Source organism: Dermochelys coriacea, chromosome 5 (assembly GCF_009764565.3).
Source record: "Dermochelys coriacea isolate rDerCor1 chromosome 5, rDerCor1.pri.v4, whole genome shotgun sequence".
NCBI classification, from domain to species: Eukaryota; Metazoa; Chordata; order Testudines; family Dermochelyidae; genus Dermochelys; species Dermochelys coriacea.
The window spans coordinates 13,895,409-13,914,356 of record NC_050072.1 but is presented as its reverse complement, the minus strand read 5'-3'; the positions used below and the strand labels follow the sequence as shown (position 1 = coordinate 13,914,356).

General features: G+C 40.4%; 1 protein-coding gene across 1 annotated transcript in view; it reads left to right on the top strand.

Annotated features, from left to right (window-relative positions):
* Nucleotides 1–17,700, top strand: part of SKOR2 (SKI family transcriptional corepressor 2) — a 38,989-nt gene extending 21,289 nt beyond the window's left edge. Inside the window, exons 6-8 of the mRNA XM_038402313.2 lie at nt 1,303–1,370; nt 13,527–13,592; nt 16,947–17,700. Coding sequence (XP_038258241.1) covers nt 1,303–1,370; nt 13,527–13,589 — 131 coding nt within the window. The 3' untranslated portion in view covers nt 13,590–13,592; nt 16,947–17,700. The remainder of the gene's footprint in view (nt 1–1,302; nt 1,371–13,526; nt 13,593–16,946) is intronic.
* Nucleotides 17,701–18,948: the final 1,248 nt, after the last annotated feature.

The window sequence follows — 18,948 nt, the reverse complement described above, 5'->3', positions numbered from 1 at the left end:
CATGCAATAATCTATGTGCAGTCTCACCAGAGCAGGGGAGATTATCACCTCCAGGGCAATGCCTCTGCTTCCCAGCTTAAAATGGCATTAGGTTTGATTGGTTTTGTTTTTTCAACACACTGTATAGACAGTTCCTATCCAGTTGTCCAGTGTCAGCCCCAGGTCATCTTCAGTATTGTTGCTTTCTAAGTATTTTTTCTTCTCGTAAAGATCTTTTTTTAGATTGTATTTGTCCAAGTTAGAATCTCATTTTTTTTCCTTATAAACTAGTGGGACATGTAGTCCAACAAAAAAAAATCTTTTATCCTAGTGAGCTTTTTCTCCAAGACCTTTAGTGTGAAATGGTTATCAAGAAAGAAACCAAAGGCTGTTGCTTTATCTTAGAATCAAATAGAGGAAAGCCAGCTTGCACTGTAACCCAGCTGTCTAGGACATGGTGTTCTGTCTCCTCAAAGATCTCTCTCTTCCGGTTACTGTATTTTATAGTTTCTTGTGTTTCCTGGGTCATCTGCTTGGGCTTTCAGTCTCCAGCCCTCCTTTATAAAGATTCAAGGCTTATCTATACAGTGATTTAGAGCATGACAACCTGGGGTTTGAATCTATAGTGCTAACCTGCCATGCATGAAGTTGACCCTGCTGCCATTTATCCAATGTTCTGTAGAGGTCTTAGTAAGTCAGTGTGAGCTACAGCAGGCTAATGCACAATAGATTCACACCCCAGCTTGCTGCACACTAAATTGCCACAGAGACAAGCCCTGAGTCAAATCCTATAGCCTGTGGCCCAAATTCTGTTCTCACTTATTGAATATCTCCATTGGAGTCAATGGATTTATGCCAGTGCAACTGAAAGCAGAATTTGACTCTTTAGGAAAGTATGCTTTTCCCACTCAAGTCTATGGCAGTTTTCTTAAGCAATGCCTGCAGAATCTGGCCCATTGAAAGAATTACATGGGATGTCCAGTTTCTTCTGTCCAGTTAGCACTGACTTGAGCACCCGAATGCTAGACACCTACACTGAGCACCTAAACTTAGCTGCCAGCATTTGAAAACTCAATCTTTGAAACAACTAAACTTGATCCATGCAGAACATTTCTGTAGTCATCCCAGTGTCCTATCCCAGATAGGAAGCTTCTGTCAAGACTGCCCGTCATTGGAGGCAGATAATTTCTGGACAAAGGACTGTCCCGCGTTTACCAAATTCTTCAGTGGTGGTTTGACTTTATTTATACAAATTCTGTGGTACAGGTTGATGGTTTTAATTCATGCACCTGCAATCTTTTTTTTCCCCCCCAACCCACACAGATAATTTTCAAGATCAGATGAAACGGGAGCTCGCATACAGAGAAGAAATGGTGCAGCAGTTACAAATTGTAAGTTGTCCTTCTCTACAGGAAATGTTAGGAACCATCCCTGTACTCTCTTATTTACATTGTTAAATATATTCCTCAAATGTTGTTTAAGCAATACAAGTGTACTATTACTGAGCCCATGTTAACTTCTACATAGTCAGGTTTGAGTGTGCAGTTCTCTCAGCTGGTTTGAAGTCTAATTACCAGAAGATTAACTTAGAGCAGTGGTTCCCAAACTGGGGTTCACAAAATGTTACAGGGGAAAAAATTCCCTAATGGCGGACAGAGCTGTCCCTAGGGATCCTGGGCAGCCTTGGTGCCAGCAGCCCGGAGCCCCTGGATTTCCAAGAGCTAAGCAGATCAAATCAAGCATATCTATCACACTGAGGAGATTTAAACTTCAAGACTCCTTATAAGAAATGGAAAGGGAGGTGGATATTTTTTGCTGTTTTTAAAATTAAATAGGCATCTAGTATTGTTTTTAAAATTATTATGAAGAACAAGTTTAAGCTTTGTTGTAACGTGCGTCATTTGCCTGGACTGCTCAAGACCTGAATGCTTGTGTAGGAGGAACTCTCTGAGTTGGCTTCTTAAATACCTTCATGCTGTTTCACATCTGATACTCCTTGATGAAACATAGGAGCCTTGTCTTATAACAGGCTTATTCAAAGTGATACAAGCTACGAAAGTGAGATCTTGGAAGTGTTCTCGTTTTCATAATGTAATAAACATACTGTAATGATAAATAATAATAATATGTAAAAAGCATGTCATAAAAACAAATTTTATATTTCCAAGATCACTGCTTTTATAATTTATACTCAGGTGAAGGAGTAAATCCCTGGACATATTCATTTTTAGGAGGGGGTTCGCGAGACTTGACTTTTTAGTGAAAGGGGTTCACCGGTTGTTAAAGTTTGGGAATCACTGACTTAGAGAGACAGTCAGCAGGTGTCTGCAAGGTTCAGCTAAATAGGAACTACTTTCCATGGGTTGACTCAACAGAGAGATGTACATCTTCAGTGAAACTGAGGACTTGCCTACACCAGTCTAGTGAACAGTAAGCAATTAAATGTCTCCATATTGTGCGATCAGTGGTCCCCCTATCATAGATGCACACTGGGTAAAATTCATCCCTCTGCAAAGAGTTGGCATCAGACCAAGTTTTAAGTTGTGCATAGAGAGAGGTAAATAGTGGTGTCCACCAGGGGTCTGTACTGGGACCAGTCCTATTCAACATATTCATAAATGATCTGGAAAAAAGGGTAAATAGTGAGGTGGCAAAATTTGCAGATGATACAAAACTCCTCAAGATAGCTATGTCACAGGCAGACTGCAAAGAGCTACAAAAGGATCTCACAAAACTGGATGACTGGACAACAAAATGGGAGATGAAATTTAATGATAAATGCAAAATAATGCACATTGGAAAACAATCCCAACTGTATGTATAAAATGATGGGGTCTAAATTAGGGATTACCACTCAAGAAAGAGATCTTAGAGTCATCATAGATAGTTCTCTGAAAACATCCACTCAATGTGCAGTGGTAAAACGCGAACAGAATGTTGGGAATCATTAGGAAAGGGATAGATAATAAGTCAGAAAATATCATATTACCTCTATATAAATCCATGGTACGCCCACATCTTGAATACAGCAAACAGATGGGGTCGCCCATCTCAAAAAAGATATATTGGAATTGGAAAGGGTTCAGAAAAGGACAACAAAAATGATTAGGGGTATGGAACAGCTTCCATATGAGGAGAGATTAATAAGACTGGGACTTTTCAGCTTGGAAAAGAGATGACTAAGGGGGGATATGATAGAGGTCTATATAATCATGACTGGTGTAGAGAAAGTAAATAAAGAAGAGTTATTTACTCCTCATAACACAAGAACTGGGGGTCACCAAATGAAATTAATAGGCAGCAGGTTTAAAACAAACCAAAGGAAGTATTTCTTCACACAACGCACAATCAACCTGTGGAACTCTTTGCCAGAGGATGCTGTGAAGGCCAAGACTGTAACAGGGTTCAAAAAAGCACTAGATAAATTTATGGAGGATAGGTCCATCAATGGCTATTAGCCAGGATGGGCAGGGATGGTATCCCTAGCCTCTGTTTGCCAGAAGCTGGGAATGAGCAACAGGAAATGGATCACTTGATGGTTACCTGTTCATTCCCTCTGGGGCACCTGGCATTGTCCGCTGTCAGAAGACAGGATACTGGGCTAGATGGACCTTTGGTCTGACCCAGTATGGCCATTCTTATGTTCTTATAGACTTGTGGTGACTGTTTGCATAGGGATGAATTTCACCCATTTGCAAAAAGTGATTAACAGCATTAAGGGTTAGATTTTCAATGCACAGCAAAATTTATGCAAATGTAGCTGTTAAACATTACTTATTTGTGTAAAAAAATATGTTGCTCATGAATGTGAATGTCTACACATATACCCTTAGGTGTTTGTATGTGATTGCTCTGTTCTGAAAATTTGGTCCCAGAGGTTTAACCTAGACTGACACAAACAAAGAAATTAGAATTTGAGGTTGCTGCACATCAAAGAATCGTGGGTAATCTTTCACAGAGAAAGAAATATCTAGTAAATGGAAGGTTTTCAGTTAATGTTCATCTTGTAAGTGCCAAACCTTCTTCATAAAAAGTCATCAGCCTGGTGTTATTCCACACTTCCATGAGACAGGCTTCCCAAATATCCCCGCTTATTTAGATCAGTTCTGCAATTGAGGATCTATATTTTCCTTGAGTCTGTCATAGACCTGGGATTGTCCAACCTTTGGTTACTGTCATGACCCAGAAGATGATGTTGGAACACTAAAGTTAAAGGCCAAAATGATCAAACACATGCACCTGTGATGAGACACCCATGGGAGTAGTCTGTTTTTTCAGAGATGCTGAGCTCCCCCACTCCAGCTAACTTCAGAGAGATTTCAGTGGAAGCTGGGGGTACTCAGTATCTCCAAAAGTAAGGCCACTTATTTTGGAGCCCAAACTCTGGCCGAAGAAAACCTGACCATGTTTAAGAAATTATTTTCATGTTTTGGGATTACTGCTGTTGTTCTCCATCCCTTTCTCTCCCCCACAAATTTTGGAGCATTATTTTGCTAATACACTGGTCTTTGTGATGAGACTTCCACTGAAGTCAGGCAAGAACATTTGTCAGACCTGTATATAGTTTAGCAGCAATAGCTGGAGATCAATGTCCCAATCTGGCAAATGTGTAAACAAGTGCTTTTAACTTTAAGACTTGAGTAGCTCCATTCAGTTCAATGGGACCACTCTTGGGAGTAAAATTTAAACAAATGTGTAAGTGTTTGCAGAATTGGGGCCCAATTAGCTCTCTTCCCCTCCCATCCCCCGGAATCCTCCTGTTTTGGCTGCACTTGCAGCAGACTACTATGGTCATTGATATGCAGCTAAATAGCATAACCTCCAAATCACAGTCTGAATGGATCACCTCTGTAATGCTTATAGGTTTTGAGGAATCAGAGTTCTGAAGTTATTTCCTAAACTAGATCTCCCAGATTTCCTTCTCCATCCAATCAACTAAGAACATTTCCTTAATTTGCAGCATATGCAAAAATCACAAGGTTCAGTGTTTTATTGTTTTCATGAACAGAAATAGAAATGCGATCATGGCAATTTATACCATCTTTGTTTCCCAATGCCTGCTAGAAATATACTAATAGTCGTTTAATAAATGGTTACATAGCACTGCATGGATTATTTACAGTGACAAGCTCTAACCTGTATTTTTAAGTCCGGTGTCAAAAATCTAGGGATCTCTTCTCCATTCACTGGAATTGTCTAAATTCCATTATTGTTTAATTTTGTCAGAGTATTGGGGGAAGAATAACAACTCTTTAGGCCAAATTCTGATCATATCTGTGCAGCCCCATTGATATCGGCAGGGCTTCATCAGTACAATTAAGGTCAGAATATGGCTCTTTGTATTTAAAGTATTAGCATAAAATAGTGCAGCAAATAGCTGATGATTTCTTTAAATTCAGTGCAAAAATCTTTAATATTTTGATTGAGAATTTAAACACAGTCAGTACATTTGAACTTAAGCTTCCTACGGGAACAGTAAGCCATTTACATATAAGTGTATTCTGTATTGTTACATATGGTTTTAATCTTTATGGGCCAAATATATCCATGGTATAACTCCATTAACTTCGGGGGATTTGCATCATAGATTAATTTGGTTGAAAATGTATGTACATTATGGGTACTTTGGGAATCATCATTTGAATTTCTTGATTTTTTTTGTTGTTGTGCATCCAGTGATAGCATTGCATTAATTTAGTTGTCTGCACTGAATTTCCTTTTATATTGAAACAAGAAGAATATAGAGGAGAACTATTTGTTGCCTATTCAAATAAACACACGGGTCAAATTCTGCTTATATTTTCACTGGTGTGTAACTGGAGTATTTTTACTAACTTCATTGGAGTTAGTCCAAATTTACACTGTGTAACTGACTGCAGAATTTGACCAACGGCATTCATTTAACGTAAGAGTACCATAAACACACTAAACAAGTTTTATATGAATGTTCTCACATGTATAGGGTCATGTAATGTGAATATATTATCTGTGCATGTTTATTTCAATGGGCAGAACTCCAGAAGAGCATGGATATGTCTTTAGCTCCACACCTCATGATATTAAAAACAGTTCTTGGAAAATAATGTACCATGCGTGCACTGTGTGATTTTCAAATACTTATAACTTTGCTCATTCTAAACCAGTGGCCCTCAACCTTTCCAGACTACTGGAAGAAGTCTGATTTGTCTTGTGTACCCCCAAGTTTCACTTTACTTAAAAACGACTTACTTACAAAATCAAATATAAAAATACAAAAGTGTCCCAGCACACTGTTACTGAAAAGTTGCTTACTTTCTAATTTCTACCATGTAATTATAAAATATTAATCTATTGCAATATAAATATTGTACTTACATTTCAGTGTATAATATATAGAGCAGTATAAACAAGTCATTGTCTCTATAAAATTTTAGTTTGTACTGACTTTCCTAGTGCTTTTTCTGTAGCCTATTGTAAACACAGGCAAATATCTAGAAGAGTTGATGTACCCCCTGGAAGACCTTTGCATCCCCCAGGGGTATAAGTACCCTGGTTGAGAACCGCTGTTCTAAACCAAAGTTGTTCAGGTCTGGTCATTGCTGACTAAGCAAGTGTTCATTTGGAACTTTAAAAATACTGTAAGCATTTTGGGGACGCAAAAATCACCATTGGGCTGAGACCAAGCATGAGAAAGTTTAGCCTGAAGCATAATTTTTGGGAAAGTTGTTGTCAAGGAGATGAATCTAATTTTCAGATGCTGATTATTATCACTTCCAAGACTTTCTAATGTAAATGACAATTGTGTATCGATTGTTAAACAGTATTTGAAGCTACTGCCTCACGTGCAGCTAATACTTATGTTGAATGCACGTTCTTTTGTCACGCTTCTTGAATTACACTGTGAAATTGCAATGCAGAACACTTGATAGATAATAAATTGCTAAACCAACAACATTGGATGAACTGGAGTGACAAGTATCTTGAAGCCATGTATCAGTCTTGAAGTGCCCTCTGCTGTTTCCATGTGATTACTGCACTTTATGGCAGCCAGGACACTTCATAGTTTTAAAGTTCTCCATTAAAAACGTCAATTAAAATAATGTTCAATCAATACATTTAATTTTAATGTTTTTTCCACTATGGACTTATAAAGATTATTTTATGGCTTCCTGACAGGCAGGTGCAAAATTACTAATTTCTGGAAAAATCGTGGCCCAAATTCAGCGCTCAGTTACACGCTCTGCAAAGGGTATTGACTTTGGTGCGGGTAACTGACTGCAGAATTTGGCCCAGTGTGGGGTTTTTTACAGCAGTTTGACCCCAGTGTGAGCTACAGCAACTGTTGATGAGAAAAGAGTTGATCAGCAGCAGGTTCCTTCACTATGTGCTCTATAGCTAGTGGGAAATGTTCCAGTCTGTTTGCTCCTTCTGCTGAGAAGAAACGAATCATCACCTCTAATGAGAAACTGGATTTTAAAACATTGGATTCCTCTCCCTCGCCAAAACCTGACAAAGGCTAATAGTTATGTTTGGAGAAAGAATGCTTGAAGCTTGAAGCATGCTTGAAATAAAATGCAATGGCTTCAGCCAGAATGGTCACCACACTTTACCTAATGGCCCATGAGAATGAAAATCTCCTGCTAGAAGGGTGGGGTAAATTCTCATCTAGTGTAAATGGGTACAGCCCTGGTTTATAGTAGGTCTGATTTTGGTCCAACTTGACCAAACTGATGAGCATCTCCAGACTTCAAAAACTAACCAGCTACTCTCTGAGCACCTGCTTGAGACTCAAGGTCCAACAAATCTGCTAATATATTCTTCTGAGCAGTTGCATATTTATCTGTGCACCAGATGGAAAAAGACTGGGCAGCAATAAACAATGGGCAACATCCTGTGTTCTCAAGATGGAAAGAGCACAGTGGTTTTCATCAAATGCTTCCATTTTTGTTTTGATTTGACTCTGTTGTGTTTTTCACAATGGTTTCTGATCAATGTCTATTATGTTCTTTTATATCCTTGGATATTTTGTCTGTCAAATGCATCCTGTGGGTGAGGAGAACACCTTTCATACTGTCTTCCCATGTGTGGAACAGATTAGAGGTGACATTTTAGTCTGTTCAGGGCAACAGAAAAGGTTATTTTGTTGTTATCATATGATCATAATTCAGCTCTCCAGAGGGTAACTAATAGACCCTTCTACACACTACAGTGTAATGCAACATTGCTTTTAGAAAAGCTAGGAACGTAAACCATTCAAACGGTGACCTCACTTTCTATTTGGGTGTTATTTTAAAGGGACTCTGGAAAATCCCCCTCTCTCTGTTTGCTCAACTTTGGGCTAGTCACAAAGTTCAGATCCATAATTTGATCCAACTGGAATTTCCTCAAAGTTTAGGGACATCCTTTCCAGGGCTGCATTTTGGAGCTCTCTCTATTCCTGGCCTCTTTGAAGAACCGAGTAATCCAGTAGCTATTTAACTGCAGAATTGATGTCTGCCTCTCAGTCCTGCCATTCATGCAGGTTTTTAAATGATCATGAGCCACCAAAAAATAAAATTCTGCCGAACAATTTGATTTTTTGAGGGCAGGAGACCACATTCCTCATTGGGTCCTTAATGTGCTACTGTAATTTAAAAAAAACCAAACACCAATGGGGTTGCATTAAAATTAAATAGCTCACAATTTATGTTTTATGAAGGATAGGCCCTTTGTATGGCCATGGTGTTCAGTATATGTGTGTGAGTGTATCTAGTCGTATGTGAACGAGTCAGATTAGGGCCTGTCTGCCATTCAGAATTCTCTGGCTGCGAGTATCAGTGCAAATCAGCGTGTCAATGGCATTACCAGTTTGTTTATTTGCCTAAAGTTTTTAGCATAGATTGACCTTGGCAAGGATATCAGAGGCAGAAATCAGTCTTATAGAATGGCTCTGGATTCCCTGAGCCCAGCCCTGTACTCAGCTGGTACTTATGTCCATTGATACCTAGCTGACTTTGTAAAAAGTGGCTTTGTGGGGCCCCGTTGTTGTTTCTTGCTGATTTTCAAGTCAGATTTTCTCACTTTACAAATGAAAAGATGTTTCCCTGCCCTCCCCACATATACCTGCTAGTCCTGCAAGCTCGGTTCTCTCCATCTCATGCATTATCACCAATAATGGAGATACTGCAAGCCAAATTCTGTGTTTGATGACACTGTGCAGCCCTGTTGTCTTCAAATTCTGCATTCATGTGACCTCTTTGCAGAGAGACATGTATAAACAAGAGCACCACAGTTGAGTTTAATTAACAACTCTGGTGAATGAGCTGGAATAGAATCCAGCTCTCTCCCCGCAGAGTTGGTTTGGCTCTGCTGGGGTATAAAGCAGTAAAACTTTCTTTTCCTGATGATGTCAGCATATATGAGACTGAATACACAACACAAGCTGCTCTGTTGGGTTAGCAGGTGCCATTTTATCTAGTCTTCTGGTTGCTAATGGCCACTTTTTAATAAACTGAACCTGTACCTGTGTCAGTGAATGTGCTATATTAATAAGATGGAACAGTGCTCCTTTCCCAAGGTTTGGTAAATCCAGTCTGTAAAAGGATTTCATTTTGGAGTCAGTGGTTGTAAAATGTAAAAATAAAGCGGGATAAACCGAATAGCTTTCCTGTTAGGTAATTTTGTAATAGGGTCATCGGCACTATTTTAATTGACTGAAAAATGGTTGTCCTATGTATCCAGAGCCAGATTTCCAAAGGGGCCTGAAAGTAGCCACTGCTTGTGCATGTTCACAAAATCACTTATGCATGCAATTTTGGTGCTCTATTATTTATACGTATGAGAGAATACACATGCAGCATACCTGATTGATTGTCACTTTTTTTGCACTTTGTGTAATCAATTTACAGTAATATCAGTGTACATTACTACCCAGTCACAATGGAAGAGCTTGATACTCATTCTCCACGGTTGTTAAATGATTGCAGATTGCACAAGATGGAAGACACTAGAGAATCACACCCTTCCAGTGCAAACCCATTTGCATTGAATTTGTGCTTCAGTTGGCACATGCTAAATGGAGGTTTGTGAATGCATGCTTTTTGGGGTCGGATCCCTGGTTTTATGCATAAATAGAAGCTATGTTTATGCATAAATAGAAGCTATGTAAGTCTGGCTCTTAGAAGCAACTTTTGATGTGAGTGTTTAAACTACACATCTGTCTCTTTCCCTCTATGGATATTCTTTCTTGTAGGCTGGTTGTGTTGGCTAAACCATATTCGACTAATTTTATATGTCTACCCACCTGGAGCAGTTTGGCTAAACAGATTATTCAGATACAGAATTAAAATAAGGGCGCTGGACAAATGGAGATTCCAACTTTCAACCACACAGGTAACTATTTCAAGTCAGTACAGTGAACCACGTGTATTTCACATAGGATGACGACACAATGATGGAGCCGCTTTCTGTGGATGGTGCACAGAAACTTCTTTTCTGTTGCTGGTACCAGTGCACATTCTTGTGACATAGGATATAAGGAATATACTGGATCTTCATGTCTATTTGAAGTTCGTTCCTGCTCTTCTTATCTCTATCGTGATCACCACCGCAAAAGCATAAAAACGGGGGATCCTGTTGTCAGAGAAGAGCATTAAACTTTGCTAGTTCCACTTCAGCTGTGGAGACTTGAAATAGAATCTTTCAGAGAGGAACGCAGAAGAAGATTTGGTACTGCCCTATAGCTGAACTCCTTCTGGAACAAAATGGGAATTTCCCTCCTGGCCTATAGATACATATTTTTAAAGGTAAAATGGACAGAACTACACATGTGGAGAAAAAGCTTGTCATGCCAAATATATCCGAGAAATTACTTAAGAACAGTTAACTTGTGACAATATGAACCTGTTATACTTGCGTGGTCTGTAAAACCTTGGCAGATCTCCTGCATTCGTGCCATCCAAGTGGATGTTGTTTGCTGGCAATTGCGTTTGTGACCAAGATTTCCATACCTTGTGGTGAGAAAACCGCAGTGAAACTATTTGTAAAACACTGATTGTATTAGTGTTTGGGCGTCTCACATTCAGTTTAACAGCATTGGCTGTGAGTCACTCAAATGAGTGACCCAGTAAAATATATGTATATAATCCCTGTTTTGAAAGACTGCTAATTTACCAGCCTTACACTATATGCTGGAGATCCCTAGGTTCAAATAGTGCAGGGCCATTGGAAGGAGCAGATTCCACGAGGGAGAGCTCTCTACTGTGATCCAGGCTCTGACAGCCGGACACCCCAGCAGCCCTCTCCTGTTCTGAAGGGAAATAGAGGCAGGACTAGCCATTTAAACATCTTGGTTTTAAAAATTATGAACTTTTTAGGCCACCTCTCTGTTTTGTACATGTGCACTCCCCTCTCATGCTGTTCGCACCTGAGTGGGAGGGGAATACTTCTTGAGGGACCAGAGCTAAGAAGGCTCATGCATTTGTTCTCTCTGACATCTCATTGTTGTAGGTCCTGGACACCTTCTTGTAGTGTCAGGCTGCTTTCATTCAGACTGGCCTCCCTTCATTGGCATTTCCAGGGTTACTCTTGAACTGTATCACAGTGGTAGCTGTGTTAGTCTGTATCGGCAAAAAGAATGAGGAGTACTTGTGAGCACCTTAGAGACTAACAAATGTATTTGAGCATGAGCTTTTGTGGGCTAAAACCCACTTCAATGGATGCATGCAGTGGAAAATAGAGTAGGAAGATACACACACACACAGAACATAAAAAAATGTGTGTTGCCATACACACTATAACGAGAGTGATCAATTAAGGTGAGCTATTATCAGCAGGAGAAAAAAAAACCTTTTGTCATGATAATCAAGATGGTCCATTTCCAACAGTTGACAAGAAGGTGTGAGTAACAGTAGGGGGTGGGAAATAAACATGGGGAAATAGTTTTACTTTGTATAATGACCCATCCATTCCCAGTCTTTATTCAAGCCTAATTTAATGGTGTCCAGTTTGCAAATTAATTCCAATTCAGCAGTCTCTCGTTGGAGTCTGTTTTGAAGTTTTTTTGTTGTAACATTGCAACTTTTAGGTCTGTAATCGAGTGACCAGGAAGATTGAAGTGTTCTCTGACTGGTTTTTGAATGTTATAATTCTTGATGTCTGATTTGTATTCCATTTATTCTTTTACATAGAGACTGTCCAGTTTGACCAATGTACATGGCAGAGGGGCATTGCTGGCACAGGATGGCATATATCACACTGGTAGATATGCAGGTGAATGAGCCTCTGATAGTGTGGCTGTTGTGATTAGGTCCTATGATGATGTCTCCTGAATAGATATGTAGACACAGTTGGCAACGGGCTTTGTAGCAAGGATAGGTTCCTGGGTTACTGTTTTTGTTGTGTGGTGTGTGGTTGCTCATGAGAATTACCAGGTTTCATTTACTCCCATATATGGTTACCGAGCACATTTGATGATGGATAACACTGAGGTATGGTAACTTACACAAGTACACTGGTACCCTGAGTATAATATAGATACTCTTGGATGCTGGGGGGTTCAGTGTAATGAAAACCAGAACAGGACCTTAAAATAATACAATTAGGGACAACTGAGATGGGCAGATTTTCAAAAATAATTTCTTAAGTTAAACCTACAAAATGTATGTATGTGAGTGCAAATCCATGTCTTCCTGTGTCAAATATGCAGTTGCATGTGCAAATTGGGTCATTGACTTCTTTCATACATTTGCAGTTAGCTACCCCTTTTTGCTCATGCGACTTCAGGCTTTAGGCCTGACTGATCTATCTCGCTTACACTGGTTTATTTGAAGATACTCCTGATTTACACTGGTGTAACTGAAAGCAAAAGCAGGTCACTCGTGCAATTACTGGTTTGTGGCCCCACATGGTTCATTTTGCATGAAGGCACGTCTGAACGTTTAAGTCAGTGTCAAAAAATGGTAAATCTAAAGTAGTTTGGATTCCCAAACAAGAAGAAAAGTGGGGTGTGACAGAGTTTTGCTGTATTCTGTAGCCTAGTGCATACATTATTCCCAGCTCCAATATTTTCTTATATCTTTTTCTATGTTCTCCTTCCATTTTTCATTAGTTACTGATTCCAATGTAGCGCCTCTCAGTGGTATAAATCAAGTGGTATAAACTCCAACGGGCTATGCTGATATAAATGAGTGGAGAATGAGACCCTTTCTTTTGTTTGTTCTTATTGTATAGAGGTAAATACTTTTGCCCACTTTATTATACAGCAGCTGATTTTTGCTGCTAGGTTGGTTGGTTGGTTTTTGTAGATTACTGCTATAAGGTTTATTTTTAAAAAAACCCTCCTCAGAACTTATATATTACATTGGTTTGTAAGATGTGGTGTGTTGTTTTTACTTTGTCTCTCCTTCACATTTGTCCCAAACTGCTTAAAGATCTCATTGCTTTATTTCAAACCATCTTGTCCTAAAATATTACAGTGAGGCAAAAGGAATTAACTTCCAATGATTTCATCGTATTGAAGGATCTGGCTTTGACACCTTATTATCAAATTCTTGGCTTACCTCAATGGCTTTGTCTCTGTGTCGTTGCAGATTCCCTATGCAGCAAGCTTGATCAGGAAAGAAAAGCTCGGCACACACCTCAGCAAAAGCTAAAAGGTGAACTTGTTAAAAAGGAACATGTATTTTGGCAACTAACTCATCATATTTCTAATTACTGCCATTGCAAGTATTAAGAGATTCATTTTGTGAGGCAGAAGCGACGCTACCAGTACTAGCCTGAAAGCTCTGATTTTGGCTTAGTCAGTACTCTGACCTGATGATAACTATAGAGGGGTTCACCCATCATGCATGTGGTACGTGTCCAGGATTTGGGTTTTTCTAGAGACATGCTATAAATGCCAGGAAGGAGAAGGAAATGGATATAATGCTATGGTGCATGTGATCTTTAATGACTTCCCAAACTTACTCTTTTTTTTAAATAATTCGTATTTTCAGTGAGGTCTTGCACCTGCTAATTTAATTCCACCAACTCCTCCTGATGTTGATGGCAATATTGACCAAGTTTATGATTTTCCAACACCATTGCTGGGTTCTTCAGTGCTGTCTCTAATTGGCAGTCTTGTACATTCTATAGGCAGAGTAGAGAGGGATTTGGACTCAAAGGACCAGATCCTCAAAAACACTTGGGTGCCTAAAGCCCAGATTTGGGTGCTTAAAGCCCAGATTTAGGCACTGCTGTGATCCCCAAAAGCCCCAGTCAGCTACCACCTAACCCTGTGGGTGCCTAAACTCACTCGGTTCCTACATTTTTGTGGTAAAAGGTCCTCTAGGTGCCTAAGTTTCTGCCCCTGGGCATGCACACTGCTGCTTCAGGCCAGCTCCATGGAATCGATCTCATGCCTAAGCTCTGGTGCATTCCTCAAGCCAGGGGAAGACAGGTGTTGCTCTATCTCACCTGCAGGGCCTGAGCTGGTAGGTGTGCCCTGAGCATGTCTAATTCCACACAAAATGCATAGGGACTCCATTATAACCTCTAGTCCAGTACTCACCCAGGATGTGTGAGGTCAATTCCCCAACCTGGCTGCTGAGGAGACAGGATTTGGCCAGGGGGTTCCCACCTCTCAACTCTTAGGTGAGTGCCATAACCACTAGATTCTAGGATATTCTGGTGTGGGTCTCCCTCAGTCTCTCTTGTAGAAGCTGTTCTTTAAGTTAAATATTAATTGGGCCACACACAGAATGAGAATCGCTCTGTAGCCCAGCGAGAGGGGAGAAACCATTGGTCACATTCCTTGTCCTCATCAGGCAGATGAGGGAATCGAGCCAGGGCCCCCACATGAATACACTAGCCCCTTGGCTAATGGTTATGGGACGGGAGGCTGCCTCCTCCCACCCCCATGGTCATTTGATGGGAAAAGGCCTAGGTGCCGAAGTCACCTGACTGCAGGAGAGGCGTTCCCGGCTGGGGATGGCAAACAAAAAGAGGTGCCTCCCTGCAGCCCAGATTTAGGCACCAGACTCCATGAGAGGGGCGGGGCTTAGGACACATCCCTCTCACTAGCAGTTCCCATTGGCTAGCTGAGGCAGCACCCCACCTAGCCTGCTGGCTTTTGAGAATCCCATTCTTTGGACCTATATCTTCCCCTGCGTTGTATAAGGAACTTGGGCACCTAATTCAGGTTTTATTATATCCAGTGATCATTCTAGGCACCTAAGTCCCTTTGCAGACCTGGGGCACAGGCACTGCAGGAAGAATAACATTCCCAAAGTTCTGGAAGGATGAGGCAACTTTGGAGGTTCCATTACCAGGTGGTGGAAGCCCCTGACATTTTTGTTCCTCTTGTTTGTCTGGCAAAGCAAAGAAGGCTGGGAGGGGGAGAGAGACAAAGCATACAGATGTGGCGGTGAGTTATCATTTCACAAACTCTGGATTGTGGCATCGCTGAATCAATCCCTCGAAGGGAATAGGGAGATTAGAAAAGAGAGAGCTTCTATTTACACACAGCGATCATGGTAATCCTCACTGGGAAGGAATTATAGAGAAAGTCTGGGGCATTTGAACAAGGTTTTGATAACTTAGATTATTAAAGCTTGCCTGCACTTTGTTGGACAAAAAACTGATTTAAAAATAAAAAACTTAGACGTATACAGAGAGAAGCTAGATTGATAACTAACACTCCCTGCCCCCAAACAATCGCATAGCTAGTTACACAGGTCAACATGACATTCAAATCATTCTATTTTACTCCGTATAGGTTTTTCTGCCACTCTCATTACCCTACTATCTGACTGCCTTCCAATAGATTCTGTATTAAATATCAATTTAAAATACAATTAAAACATATTAATAAATTTAATACTAAAAAAAATCCCTAAGGGAGAGAGGGACCTCCCATGGAGTAATTCAATAAAGCGTTGATCTAATAGCAAAGCGTTTGTCTGAGCATGGCATTAGCCCTCTAATGCTCTTGTGCTAAAGGTCAGGTTTTCACACCCCAATATGCACCGCACAAAAGCTGTTGGCACCAGTGAGATGACAGTGGCATCACAACCAGCAATGCCTCATGTTTATGTGCAGAAAGAGCGAAGGATTGATGCATTTCTCATGCTGTTTTTGTTTTCAGTGACATCCCTGCAGACAACAGGGATTTCTCTAAGTAGACCCTAGTGCTTTTGAAAGATTAGTGGTTACTTAAATGCTAAGCTAAATCAGCCAAGCAGAGAATCATGATGTAATTTCTGATTTTCAATGTGCCAAGCCAAAAGGAGTTGCCTCAAGAGGAAACGTGTGCCACAAAAAATACGCCGAGGGAGGTAAAGAAACTTTGCATTGCTGAGCAGCCACAGGCTACTCAATTAATGCCTGATGTGAGTCGCCCTTGAAGTATCATCTCTCCTTCCACTGCCAGCAGGTGTATTGTGAACATCCAGGGGAAGAAGCTTCTTGTAACAATGTTCAGCCTCCTTCCAATAAACCATACCATGGTTTTTAGAAAATGCTCTGTCTGTCAGCAAACCTTTGTGTGCTTGGCACTGCTGCTTCTTTCAGCTGCCCTGACGTGGGATAATGCTTGTACTTGGTATTGTGATGTATTGACCACACTTTAACTCTTTGCATTTCACCTTTAATGCAAGGATCTCAAAGTGCTTTACAAACATTAACTAGCTAATTCTCACAAAAATGCCTGTGAGGTGGGTAACTTGTTATTTCTAGCCCCTTTAATGGATGGCATTAATTACGGCACTAGAAAGGTGATGGTTTGCCCAAGGTCACATAGAGAGCCAAGAATAGAACCCAGGAGTCCTGACTCCATTCCTCTCTTTTAACCACTAGATGACACCCTTGATGAAGAAGTACTCTTTTACCTGTTCCATTTGAATTTACAGTTATGAAATAAAAGGGATACATCCATTTTGTAAAATTGAGTAAAGAAATAAAAAAGTGCTACTATGGATAAACCCTCATGTTCACTCACTCTCTCTCTCTCTCTCTCTCTCTCTCAATAACAGAAGCACAGGATCCTCTGCAGCTGTTATCTTGTAAGATACAACCCACCACTCAGAAATCTGATTTGTATAAAGACTGAGAAATGGAAGGGCTTGGGAATTTAAAATGCAAACAAAAAAATTCAGGTTCCTGTGAGCCCAAGGACAAGTGACCTCAAAGCATCATGGACAACCATGTAAAATAGAACGTAGCAGCCATTTATTAGTAAAAACAAAAACAAAAAAAATCAAAAAATGGCTGTCCTGGATCTTTTGGTGGTACCAAAGTTTAAGTCTCTGTGTTTTTAGAAGGACAACTGAACTTGACAGAGTCTGAGAAAATGCTTTTGAAGCACATGGAGAAGCCACGAAAGGAACTGCTAAACCTTTCAATGCCACAAACACTGGAAGCATCTGCAAGTTCATCTTTTGCTGTTGAATAGTGATTGTTTTATGGAAAGAAATGTGTGTCTTATCAGATGGGCCAGAATCACCTTTGACTGAATGGAAGGAAGAGCATTAGCCATACACAGTGCTTTTGAAAAGCAGACTGAAAATTCTAACACTCCCTTCCTCCCGGCCCCTCTCCTCCTCCTCCGGTACTTTGCCTGCTGTATGAATTAAGATTGTACTCTTCTGGAAATATTTTACAATTTAATATTGAGTGTAATTAAGAATATAATCACTTATCAAAAAAAGGTATTTAACTCTGTTGTAGTTTCTTTATCATTCATGTGGATAAAAAGTCTATAATAAAAAAAAGAAAACTGACATAATAGTTGTGCTTCGCTGTAGTTTCATGGTACATTGATTTGCTAATGAAAAGAACAGGAATTCTATACATGGAGACTTTTCTTCAAGGAAATATTTTAGCTTGCAATCATTTAAGTGTATTTACTCTTAAAGTAGAAATCCATTTAAATGGTTATTAGAAAGTAAAGTTTGGCAGTGGATGAATGAAGTTACTGGAGATGTAGGCTTTTTAAATGTGCTCTGCAGTTTTAGCTGAACTCTTCTCCTATTAGAGTCAACGGGAGTTTTACCATTTACATCAATGGAGTAGACTTAGGCCAGTTCTGAGGGCTTTGGAAATCACACCATAGTCTGCTAATGTGTTTCCAAATTATATGCCATATGATTGCTTTAATGTTGTTGGGTAAAATTCACCCCCCTTCAGGTGACCCACTTTAGGTCCTAGACACCATGTGATCCTTCAGTGTAGAGGTTCCGGGGTGTGAAGGACCTTGTATGCTCCCTCAGCACTGTTGTGAGTTTTGCCTTTCGTCCAGGCTTCACCCAGTTGAAGCTGTGTTGGTAAGTTGTAAAGAGGCTTGGGGCCAAACCAAAGTGGCATTAAGTGTAGTGGAAAGAAGGCACTCTGGTGGAGGTGCAAACTGCAGAGGCTGCAGGTCCCATTGCATGCTGGGACCTGTAGCCTCTGCAGGATGTCTCTCTTCTAATAAAATTGAAGGTGTCCATTAGTTATGTATAGAACTCCCTTTAACCTTCAGGCTGTGCTTTTGACCACCCTTGTTTTAGAGTTGGATGAGCATCATTGTATCAGTAAGGAAGCTTATCCAGTTAGAAGAGGAACCCTTGCAGTTTCTAAATGGGGAGCTAATTGTCAGATCTGCTGAGTGCTGTGACAGACCCAGACCAGTGGGATACAGGAATCTGGTAGAAGGCAAATATACTGGCCACTGGATAAATAGTTTTCTGTTCCCTGAGTGACCAGAGCAGGGGCTGCCCTAGAGCAATCAGCATCCTGCTAGAACCAGTTAAGAAAGGCAAGCTAATCAAGACACCTGAAGCCAATTAAGAACTTTCTAGAATCAATTATGGCAGGCAGGCTAATCTGGACACCTGATTTAAAAAGGACCTCCCATCAGTTAGCGGGGGGCATGCCAGGAGCAGGGAGTGAGAAGGCGTGCTGCTGGAGGACTGAAGAGTTCAAGCCTGATCAGGCTTCAGGAGGAAGATCCTGCAGTGAGGATAAAGAAGGTGCTGGGGGGAGGCCATGGAGAAG